Genomic DNA, 13110 nt, shown 5'->3' with positions numbered 1-13110 from the left:
CCCTCCAGAGTTGCAACCTGATCCTTCACTCCAAACTTCTCTAGGACCAAGACCAGAAACATCAAATGTTCCTACCACTTCAACCAGTGCTACTTTGGAAGATCTGACTTCTGTTTTAAATAAAATCATCCAAGAAAATAAGGTACTAGTACCTGCACCAACAATTTCAAGACCTACCACATCAAGGCCTTTGATCGAATTAGATTCTACCACTCGGGGACAACTTCGATCACTCATCAAGCTCTTGGATCATCCTCCTACCGCCTAGGTTAATAATCCAATTCTCAATCAAATCTTGGCTGATGTTTTGAAATTCTCTTTTAAATTCCCAACCAACACACCATATTCTGCTTCGATTCAAGAATTCAAACTACTTCTCAATGAGAGTGTTGCGTCTTAGTTTCAACTTCAAGAAACTGAAAATAAAGAAGTCGTAGCCAAATCAAAAATAGACAATATTCTTGCAACTGCTCAACCCATTCAAGCTTCTCGTGAAGAATTTGATCTGAAAATCTCTCATGCTATCTCTGTACAAGCTTTCCATGATCAAGAAGAAGCAAGACTCGAAGTAGAATTGGCTCAAATTCAAAAACAACTTGCTACCATTCGCCAAAATCGAGCCACTATAGCCAAACCTCTTGCTGCAGCCCAACAAGAGCAGCATCTCCTTATCCAAAAACTTGTCTCACTCGATACCGAACGAGGAGAATATGAAAAATAACTTGAGAAAATTCAAGCTGACAAGTTCAAGCAGATTGAAATGCTTACACTCCTGAAAAACAAGAGAACAAAGCTGCGCTCTGATTTGGCAAAAACTATTGGCACCTTGAATCCCTTTTACTTATAACTTTATTTTTAATTTTACTTTGTAATGGTTATTATTTCTTAAGCTTTCCGTATATGTTAACTTTTTATGCTTGCCAACAATAGAAAAGTTTCAAGTATTTCCCATTAATCGAGTTAATCACTTTTCCCGACTCAATATCTTTAATCTAATAGACATTCCCAGAATATTTACCTATCACTTGAAAAGGACCTTCCCAACTATGGGACCACTTACCCAAAAATATCGATTTCTTTTCCATAGGTAAAACAACTTTCAAAACTAATTCTCCTATCTTAAAAGATTTTTCTTTGATTCGATGATTATAACTTCGAGCAATACTTTCTTTTTGTCAAATTACATTTTCAAGTGCCAAAATTCGCTCTGAATCCAATTCATTCAACTCATCAAACATTGCATTCCAATAATCATCAACAGGAAAATCATTCTGTTTCGATACTCTTAAAGTATTTAAATTAATCTCTAATTGCAATACTGCATCATGGCCATATACTAATTTATAAGCTGAAGTCCCTGTCGAACCTCTTGGTGAGTTTCGATAAGCCCATAATACTTGACTTAAAATCTCATGCCATGTTCGAGGCCTATTCCCGATATGTTTTTTAATCAAGCCTATCAATATCTTATGCGCTGCTTCTACTTGCCCATTAGCTTGTGCATAATAGGGAATCGAAGTAACCATATTAATATTTCTTGAGGCCGCAAAATTTTTAATTCGTTGGCCAGTAAACATAGTTCCTTGGTCAGTACTTAAAGTTTGAGGAATTCCAAATCGATGGATAATATTTTTCTCGATAAAGTCGATTATCTCATTTTGACTAACTTCTACTAATGGAATAGCCTCAACCCATTTTGTGAAATAATCAATAGCCACCAAAATAAACTTGTGTTATTTCGATGAAGGAGGATGAATCAACCCAATTAGATCCAAAGCCCAACCTCTAAATGGCCAAGGCTTTATTATCGAATGTAATTCGGTTGCTAGAATTTGTTGTATCGACCCATGTTTCTGACATTCTTGACATGCCTTTGCATAATCAATACAATCTTTTATCATAGATGGCCAGTATACATGATTGCGATATAACACCCATCTCATTTTCTTTCATGCCTGATGAGCACCACAAATTCCATTATGAACTTCACCCAAAGCAATATTCTAATCTTCTCGACTCAAACATCTCATCAAACTTCCATCAATCCCTTTTTTTATATAATTCATCAGCCAATAAAACGAAATTCATTGCTCGTAATTTTATTTTCTATCGACTGTGGTATTGGGATCTTTCAAATACTGAGCAATAGTCTTTCTCCAATCAGAGTCCTCCCACTCATTCATACATATCACTTCTCTTTCATTTGCTGGCAATAAAATTTGATGGATACTAGATAACTTCTTAATAGTTTCTGGGCTAATTCGATACCTCGAAGCAATTTGAGCCAACTCATTGGCAATTTCATTATGAATTCTAGGGATATGTACCAAAGATACCTTTCGAAAAGACATTAACAACTCCCAAGCAGTTACTAAATATTTCTGTAACGTCTCATTATTACATTTAAACTCCTTTGACAACTGCTTTAAAACCAACTGTGAATCACCTAGAATTTGAACCTCTAAAGCTCCTTTGTCGATTAAAATTTCGAGACCTAAAATTAAAGCCTCATACTCAGCGACATTATTAGAGAAAGGAGATTTTAATTCGAACAAAAATTCTGATGGAATACCCTCTGGTGAGATAATGAGGATTCCAACCCCTGCACCATCTTTGTGCTTAGATCAATCGAAATACAATTTCCAATAGTTGACCTCTACATCAACTATATTTGCCCCCTGGTCATTCAGATCTTTCGAATTATCCACAAGAAAATTTGCAATGACCTGTCCTTTAACAGTCTTTACTGGGACATACTGCAAATCGAATTCCGTTAATGCCAACATCCATTTTCCCAAACGCCCCCTTAGCATAGGAAAACTAAGTATATACTTAATGACATCGGTCTGTGCAATCACCTTTACCGATTTAGCCACCATATAACATTTTAATTTCATACAAGCATGATATAATGACAAACATAATTTCTCGATCAGGAAATACCTCATCTTGATATCGGTTAAGACTCGACTAAGGTAGTAAACAGCCCTCTCATATCCGTTTTCACTGTCCTGGGCTAACATACACCATATAGTATCTTCAGATGCAGCAATGTACAATTTTAAAGGTTCAAATAGACGAACATTCACCATAATTGGGACTTTAGATAAATATGTTTTAATTGAATCGAATGCTAACTGATGCTCTATGGTCCATTCGAATTTTGAACCATTCTTTAATTTTATTAAAGGCGCAAACACCCTTGTTCGATCTGAAAGATTCGAAATGAACCTTCGAAGATAATTAATCTTCCCCAAAAACGATTGTACTTCTTTTTTCGATTTAGGTGCAGACAAAGATAATATTGCATCTACTTTATTCTTATCGATAGCTATCCCCTTTTTATGAACAACAAAACCTAAAAAGTTTCCAGCCAATACCCCAAAAGCACATTTCAAATGATTCATTTTTAATCATTTCTTTCTCATAGTCAAAAATGCTTTTCTTAAGTGGTCTATATGTTGACTTATAGAAATCGATTTGACCATCACGTCATCGATATACACCTCCATAAATTTTCCAATAAACTCATGGAAAATGGCATTCATTTCCTGTTGATAAGTTGCTCCAGCATTTTTCAAACCAAAAGGCATAACCATCCACTCATACGTACCCAACGCTCCAGGAGAACGGAAGGCAGTTTTAGCCACATCATATTCCGCAATAAAAATTTGGTTATATCTAAAATAACCGTCCATGAAACTAAGGATTTCATTTTCTGCTGCAGAATCTATTAACATATCCGCAATTGTCATGAAATATTCATCCTTTGAGGTAGCATTATTTAAATCTCGAAAATCGATACATACCCTCAATTTTCCATTTTTCTTCATCACTGGAACAATATTCGACACCCACTCCACATAACGATCAGTTCGAATAAATTTTGCTTTGATCAAGCGTTCCATCTCTTCTTTAATTTTCACATTGATTTCAGGAGCAAAACGTCTTGGGGTTTGTTTCACATGTCGAGCATTCGGTTTTAATGCTAATCGATGTTCTACTAATGAATGATCGAGACCAGGCATTTCATGATAATCCCATGTGAAGCAATCTTTAAACTCATGTAACAGATCGAAAAGCTCAGTTCGAAAAGGATCAACAAGATTTTTACAAACATATGTAATTCGAACATCATCATGAGTCCCCAAATTAATTTCTTCTAAAGGATATTGAGATTCAAACCCTTTATAATGGTCATCTTCGATTGAATACTTTTCAAATTCCAAAGGCTCCAAATCATAAATACAATCGCAAGTAAAATCAATGGAATCAGAGATTAAAGAAACTTGATCATTGATTAATTCATTATTACATTTATTTCCACACAATGAGCCTCTGCTATTAAATCGGCAGTCCGACTCACATCATTAACTTCATTACAAGTAATAGAAGAATCATAACTACATTCGACTAGAGGTGTCGAAACAAACATACTACAACTAGTAGATTTACTACTCCTATCTGATTCAACTTTATCAGAAGAATCATCTTTATTTTCTAAAATTTGGAAATTATTTAAATAATTATGCAAAGTTACCAGGTAATCGGAAACTTCCTCAACCTGGTACATGGTTTAGCCTTTCGAAGTCTTCAAGAAGAACAATCCCAACCCGTCGGCTTGAAGGGTATATCCAGATAGCGTAACTTCACTAAAAGTCCTTTTGAAGTCAAGTAGCACCCTTCATAATTATAAGAATTCAGAGATCGATCAACATTTAAAGGCTTCAATTTATGATTATATATCCTAAAATCGACATGCATCTGTTCGACATAAAGACTCAAATCTGCTTTGACAATTTCAGGCTTGCCTTCTTTAGTCCATAGAAGCACACTCTGATGCACTGTAGATGATACAGCACCTACTCCATGGATCCAATCTCTCCCAAATAAGACATTATAACTAGCTTTTGATGGCACTACCACAAATACAGAGTGTCTCTCCAAAGACCCCACTTTCATCGTCAATGTGACCAACTCATTTGCTGGCGTAGAATTTCCACTAAAATCAGTCACAATGATGTTTGTAGGGACCAACTCCTCGAAATGTTTCCCTACTTTTCCTAACATTCTTTCAGGCAAGAGACTTATTACTACCCCACCATCAATTAGTACCTTGTTTATTTTGAACCCATTCACAACAGCAACAATGTGAAGGGGACGCAAATGAGACATTTGTCTCTTAGTAGGGCAAGAGAAAAAACCTGGCTCATCTTCTATGTGAATAAAAGAGAAAGCCTATTCATCCTCCTGATCATAATCCTCATCCGGATTACCTTCACATTCTCTAAGGTACTCAGTAGGAATTATCGAAATCGTCCCTACCATGTCATCATCTCCTTCGTCAAAATATTCCTCATCGATATCGACGTCTTTATGTTTATCTATCCCAGAAGACTGAGCAACTGCCTTCCCTTTTTCCATCTTTGCTAGAAATTGAATCTCTTTGGGATAAGTCTCCCCATCAGAAGGAAAGACAATTCGGAAATGCACAGAGGGAGTTGCCCCCTTGCTTGCTTCTTTTCCTGCATCAATTTGAAGTTTCTTATTCTGGTTGAAACTTCTTCTTCCACCTCTTCCTCTTGGGTATCCTCTAGCTCGCCCTCGATAAGTGGCATATTGATTTCGAGATGGTGCTCGATGCCCCCATTGAGGATTACGTCGATACAAGTGATCGCGCCTTTGAAAATCTTGACAGTTTCTAATCCACTGAACACCAATAGCATGAGATCAGCTTAAAGGGGTGGTCACATCATGTTGAGAGATTTTAGAACTTGAGCCCTCCACACATCGAATTGGCTGTCTTTGACGTGCGTGTTCCTCCCTGTGAGCCAACTCCTTTTTCATTCTTTCCTTTTTGAAAATTGCTGCTGCTTCAGCATCAAAAATAGCATTACACCGTGGACACAGAGATACGTCCCGGTCTTTGATCTTTTACTGGACTAGAAGTCAAACAAATCATCCCATGTTCTAGGATACACAGATCTTACTTGTGACTCGAAATCATCAAGAGCCACATCAAAATCGTAAGACATTCCTAGCATATTCACACAAAAATAGGGTTCCACATAACTGCATCAGTTTCGAAAGGATCTACATCAACTTTCATCTCCTTCTTGCCATCATCAAATTTCAAACATTCTTTCATGTTTGCCTCTTGAATTAAATCCCTGAAACGGACACAACTGTTAGTCGAATGACTTATTGCTTGATAAAATTTGCAATAAGGCTTTCCTTTCAAATCTTTTACGGAAAGCAAAGTTCTACCCTCAGGTAAAACCAACTGTTTATCTTTAAGCAACACATCGAAAATCTGATCAGATTTTGAGATATCAAAACTATATTTCTTTCCACTTTTAAGTTTTGAATCATTCGACTTTTCACTACCAGGGAGTTTTTTTAATAAAGAACAAACATATGGAGGGCCTTTCTTAAGTTTGGCCAAATCGACTTCTGTTTCAAAATCGATTTCCTCCTCTGAGGATTCCATAGTTACATAAGCAACCTTCTCTTTTTGAGTAAACGGTTTACTTTTCGACCTCTGTTCAGTTCTATGTTTTTCTTTCTCCTTTTTCATAAGCTCAGTCTGCCGAACCTTTTCAGCCAGGTGAGCCAAGTCAGGAATATGCACATTAAGCAATTTCCTGCGCATATAAAATCCAAACCCCATAGTTGCTATTTTCACTATCTCATTTTCAGGTAATGTCACATAGCACCTACTTCTAACATTTTTGAAATGTATTAAATAATCGTCGATGGTTTCACCATCTTCATGTTTCAAAGCTACTAAATTGGTAACTGCTACATTCATTTCCACTCGGTAAAACTGAGCATGAAAAGCAGTTTCCAACTGATTCCATGTTGTAATCGAATTTGGTCTAAGATTCGAGAACCATGTAAATGCATTCTTCGTCAATGACGAAGAAAAAATTTTCATTTTCAAATTTTCATCATTGGCTAGGTTCCCAATCTCGACCAAATAACGAGAAACATGTTCAATTGTCGATTCTCCAACTTCTACAGCAAATTTTATGGTTATTTTTGGATTTTTCATTCCTCTTAGCACTTCGGCCATTTGAACTACTTAGGAAAAAGCAGACACAAAATGTGGCTGATTCATAAAACCAATATTTAATCCAACCCAATTTAAAACCTCCTCTACGATTCGGGTGACCTGATAACGATCACCACGTAATCCATGTAAAACATTATCGGCATTCTCATGTCGATGAACCATGCGAGGATTTTCTCGATTTGGAATATGATTTTCATTTTGAAAAATATTTTCCATCCCCTCATTAGTTCCTCGAGCATTATGCCTCTCGCCTTTATCATAATCGATGATTTGAGCAATCCTCTCATCTTGCCTAGCAAGATGCTCAAATCTCGATTCATGATCGGCCATCATGGGTTCAAGATTATAGTCATTTACTAAGTCAATAAATTAACCAAATCATGGTGATTCTCCTCCACTTGTTGTCGATATACTGCCATTGAATTGGTAGCATTTGAAGTGGAGTCCATATGATACTCACGAGAATATTCAGAGTGTTGTTGTGGGTTTTTCATATTATTCACTCCATTGGTATTCCCAAAGCGGATAGGTAGCATAAATCCGCCCATCGGTGGGGTATAACCAGCAGGAAGACCATAAGGGAGCCAACTAGCGGTTAATGGAGGTTGATACGGTGGTGCAAGGCCACGTGGACGAGTATTGCATCCAACATTTCCAGTATGAATAGTCGTAACGACTATGCTTTCAATTCCAATTGCACCTTAGCTTCCGAACGTGAAGACACGTCGGCTTGTTGCATGGATACTGGTATGCTATTATTGGTGGAAGAACTATCATTCACATTTGATAATTCATCAGCCATGTGAATGATCTTCCCACTTCGTAATCGCATATACTAAGAAATGACTAGAAAGCAGTTATTTTGACACACTTTGATTTAAAATTGTCCCACTGGGCGTGCCAATTTGTTCTGTCGATTTTTAGCAAATCGATGGTGGTTCGATTCTAATGGTCTGGGAGCGAAACCAACTCCTCTATGCGAGTACCGGTTTTCTAGAAGTGCATCAAAGCGTCTTCGATTAGACGAGTTTTGACAATAAAAATATAATAAATTTGTAAAATTAATAAATGCAGTTTGGAAATTAAAGTTCTTAAATAAAAACTAAATAAATTATGAAAAGGAAGATTTGCTTGAAAATTAAAAGAAAAGCAATAACGATGATTTAAATTAAATTGAAAGACTAATCAAACAGAATGAAGTGCGGAAAGATTAAATAGACAAAGGAAATAAAGAACACTGGAAGAATAAACTTAATTGAAATGTTAAATTTTATAGAAAAGAAAATGAATTAAAGAAGAAAGTGTAACTCGATTGCAAACTCAGGGAATCGCTGAGATGTGAGAATGCTTAGAGTATTTTTTCTGAGTGAAAGTTCTAACTCATATTCCTTAACACTTCATAGTATTTATAGACTATCTTACATAACGAATAATTTGATGATAATTAATTACAATTAAATGAAAAATCACAAATTGAAATGCAATCACTTTTGGTAACCGTTTCCATTGTGTGATTGTGGATATTTCCAATATTTTCCTCGTGTGATATAAGCCACAAATTTCCACTTTCATCAACACTCGAACAGCTCTTCGAAAACTCTTCCTATTCTTCGAATCGAGACTCTTACTCGATTTGACTTTTCCGATCGACAACACAATCAAATCCTAAGTTAGAATTGATTACTTTCAACTTCATCCCGATCCTGTATCTTCTTCGAAAAGGCCATACACCTTGTTTTGATTCATCTTACTTGTATCAAAAATATTTTTCGATCAATAGTAGCATTACTTTAATTATAAATTTACAAAATATAGTTATAAATACGATCATTCGGTCATTAACTTTAGTCTTTGGATTAGACCATTATCTAAATCGATTAATTAATTTGGCCTAATTTGGTCAAATTCGATAAAATTGTGTAAATAAACTCGATCAAATCTGATAAAATTTGATTAAACTAAAAATAAAATTATTTAACTATTATTACTATTATAACTAGCTAGGATTCAAGTTTTTTTCTATTATTACTATTATAACTAATTAATCAAAATAATGTTACACGTTCAATTTTTTTTATTAATTAATTCTAACTAAATTGATTTAACATAATAAAAATTATTTATATTTAATATTATTTTAAATTCATATTATTTAATTTAGTTAAATTTGGTTCATAAAAATAATTTAAAGGTATAATATTACTCTAATTATAAATCTACAAAGTATAATTATAATTACGGTCATTCAGTCTTTTTTGGGTTAGACCATTATTTAAATCGATTAAATAATTAATTTGGTCTAATTTGATCAAATTCGATAAAATTATATAAATAAACTTGATCAAAACTGATAAAATTCGATTAAACTAAAAAATAATTGTTTAACTATTATTACTATTATAACTGGTTAGCATTCAAGTTTTTTTTCTATTATTACTATTATAACTAATTAACCAAAATAATATTACACGTTCAATTTTTTTATTAATCAAGTCCAATTAAACTGATTTAACATAATAAAAATTATTTATGTTTAATATTATTTCAAATCTTATTATTTAACTCGGTTGAATTTGATTTATTACTCTAAGTATAAATCCACAAAGCATAATTATAAATACAGTCATCCGATCATTAATTATAGTCTTTGGGTTAGAGCATTATTTAAATCGATTAACTAATTAATTTAGTCTAATTTAATCAAATTCGATAAAATTGTATAAATAAACTTGATCAAACCTGATAAAATTCGATTAAACTAAAAAATTATTTAACTATTATTACTATTAGGGCAATTTACTAAAATAAACAAATTGGTTGAAATGTTTACCCAAATACATAAAATGGATTTCTCCTACGTGAATGTGCAAATTCAATTATATGTAATCCGTGGGAGGTTAGCACGGTTTAGGGTTTACACGTAAACCGTGGGAGGTTCCCACGGTTTATGAAGAAAGCAAGGCATGCATAAACCGTGGTAGATTACCACGGTTTATGAGGAAAAAGAGATGAGTATAAACCTCTATGACCTACCACGGTTTATGTTGGAGGAGAGTTGTGCATAATACCCTGAATGTTGCCACGGTTTACAATCACTGAAACTCTATATATATGTGAGTGATTAAAGCTCCATCAGAGATCATTTTCACAATGGCAGGTGAGGGAGAGAGTTTTCTAGCCTTAGTGCATTGCTGTGGCAAAATTAAAAAAAGCAAAAGCGAGGGTGTGAAGTTCACTGATAGAGAACCACTGAGTGTTTTCATCAGTTCGTCAAGCTCCTTATCAGATTTGAAGAACAGCATCTTGCAGAAGCTTGGCGTGTTTGGTAGCAAGTGGGTGAAGAAACTATACTACAAGATCCCCATCGCAGTTGTCTCGACCGGTGTTAAGTATGATACCTTTGTGGTTAAGGCTGACGAAGATCTTAGGGTTTTGTTCCATTGCGTAAGGAGTTTTCCGGAGATCAGAATCCATGAGTTGTTCGCGAAGTTGGAGGTCGGTGTTGAAAGTTCTGGGGCATCCGCTCCAGTTCCTGGCTCCACTGCCGCCGGAGGTGCATCTAGTTCCATGCCTACCGTCAGACCGTGTCATCAACCGATAGCATCCCCTTCATTCGCAGTGGATTTAGGCCGAGGAGAGGTTGTTGGTTCTGTAACTTTGGAGAATGCAGCAGTCGATGAGCCTCCTCACGATGTCGGCACTGGGGGTGGCCTGTTAACTTATATGGAAGGCTTCGGTGGACCCGATCGAGTAGAGAACGCAATGTGTGACGATGACTCTGAGCAGGAGCCTGTTGATATCGCAGGGGACAGTGACGATGACACAGGTGCAAATCCACATACGCAGCATATGCCTTCAAGTTCTGCCTCTCAACAGTACCCTCCACACTTCTCGACACTAAACTTGGATGCTCTGGCTCAACAGGAGGACGGAGGTAACATAGTCGGGGGCTCTTCTACAGAATTTCAGATCGGGCAATCATTCCAAAACAAGGATGAAGCTGTGCTGAGTGTGAAGGACTATAGCATCCGGCGAGGTGTTGAGTACAGAGTCATTGAATCAGATCATCTGAAGTATCATGGAAAATGCAAGGAATTCGAGAAGGGTTGTACTTGGTTGATTCGAGTAGCCCTGCGTGCACGCAAGGGCACTTGGGAGGTTAGGAGGTACAACGGGCCACACACATGCTTGGCAACCTCTATTTCGAGTGATCACCGCCAGCTGGATTACCACGTTATCTGTGCAAGGATTCTTCCGTTGGTTAGGGCAGACGCTGCGGTTACGGTAAAGGTTTTGCAAGAAGCTACAGAAGCTGATTACGGGTTCCGGCCTAGCTACAGGAAGGTCTGGATGGCCAAGCAGAAGGCAGTGGCACAAATATATGGCGATTGGGAAGAGTCGTACGCGGACCTGCCACGTTGGATGTTAGGGGTCCAGTCAACAATGCCTGGAACAATCACGGTGTTGAAGACCTCTCCCGTTCGGCTTCGTGGTGAGATTGACGAGTCGACGGTGTACTTTCACCGACTTTTCTGGACATTTCCACCGTGCATTGAGGCATTCCGTCATTGCAAGCCCCTTGTCAGTATTGATGGTACCCACCTGTATGGTAAGTATGGAGGAACGCTGCTGTTGGCAATAGCGCAGGATGGGAACTCGAACATCCTGCCGATTGCATTTGCCCTTGTGGAGGGTGAGAATGCAGAGTCGTGGTCATTCTTCTTGTCCAACCTACGAGAGCATGTAACTCCTCAGGAGGGTATCCTTGTTATCTCTGACAGGCATAATGGAATCAAGGCAGCGCTTGAGGCACCGGAGAACGGCTGGCTCCCTCCCCGTGCTTTCCGAGCGTACTGTATTCGGCATGTGGCGGCCAATTTTGCCCTTACGTTCAAAGGTAAGGACTCAAGGAGGATGCTTGTGAATGCTGCCTACGCAAAGACTGAAGCAGAGTTCTATTACTGGTTCGACATCATGCGGACTGAGAATCCAGCAATGTGTGACTGGGCCAACCGGATGGAGTACGACAAATGGACCCAACATGAGGATAGCGGTCGAAGGTTCGGGCACATGACAACCAACATTAGTGAATGTGTGAACTCGGTGTTAAAGGGAACTCGCAACCTCCCGGTCACATCTTTGGCTAAGTCAACTTACGGGAGGCTTGCTCAGCTGTTTGTGGTCCGCGGACAGGCAGCAGAGGCACAAATTGGTGCTGGGCATGAGTTTTGTCAGGCCTTGGTCAAGGCTATTGATCGGAATATAAGAGACTCTAGGTGCTTCACGGTGACGTTGTATGACAGGCATCAATCCGAGTACACGGTCGCCGAGACAACACCAACCGGGAGCTTCTCACTGGGAAGCTATAGGGTTTCCCTTAAAGATAACACATGCGACTGTGGCCACTTTCAGGCGCTACACTATCCTTGTTGCCATGCCATTGCGTGTTGCGCATACTCCCGCCTTAATTGGGCGTCATATGTTCACGAGGTATATCGTATGAGTGAGGTGTTCAACGTTTACAAGCAGGGTTTTTATCCACCTATCCCTGAAGGACTGTGGCCTCCATATGGAGGGCCAACTATCATACCTGACCCTGACTTGAGGCGTGCAAAGGAGGGTCGTCCTAGGGCAACCAGGATCCGTGGTAGTATGGATCAGTCTCAGGAGAACCAACCTAAGCGCTGTGGGTTATGCCGTCAGCCTGGCCATACGCGCAGGAACTGTGACCAGCGAAGACAGACTGGTGGAGGGTAAGCCTAGAGATCATGCCGTTTATGATGTGTTCTATGTGGTTTTAGTTTTTTTTAGCCATGTATGGTTGGTTAAGTCTATGACTGCCAACATGTTATTTTAATGCGCTAATTTCGTATTAGTAAATTGCGTTTATGATGTGGTCTATGTGGTTTTAGTTTTTTTTAGCCATGTATGGTTGGTTAAGTCTATGACTGCCAACATGTTATTTTAATGCGCTAATTTCGTATTAGTAAATTGCGTTTAATTTATATGTTTGAACTGATTTACTTTTGTATCAT

At 37.7% G+C, this 13110-nt stretch overlaps 1 protein-coding gene across 1 annotated transcript; it reads right to left on the bottom strand.

Moving 5' to 3' along the window:
- Positions 1–3413: 3413 nt before the first annotated feature.
- Positions 3414–5175, bottom strand: LOC140174362 (uncharacterized). Its single transcript, XM_072198807.1, has 3 exons — positions 4614–5175; positions 4316–4500; positions 3414–4214 (listed from the first exon to the last, which is right to left on the bottom strand). Exons 1-3 carry the CDS (start codon positions 5173–5175, stop codon positions 3414–3416), a joined length of 1548 nt encoding a protein of 515 aa, XP_072054908.1.
- Positions 5176–13110: the final 7935 nt, after the last annotated feature.

The sequence above is a fragment of the Arachis hypogaea genome, chromosome 7 (genome assembly GCF_003086295.3).
Source record: "Arachis hypogaea cultivar Tifrunner chromosome 7, arahy.Tifrunner.gnm2.J5K5, whole genome shotgun sequence".
NCBI classification, from domain to species: domain Eukaryota; kingdom Viridiplantae; phylum Streptophyta; class Magnoliopsida; order Fabales; family Fabaceae; genus Arachis; species Arachis hypogaea.
Note: the sequence above shows the minus strand (reverse complement) of the source record. Positions and strands in the feature narration are given on the sequence as shown.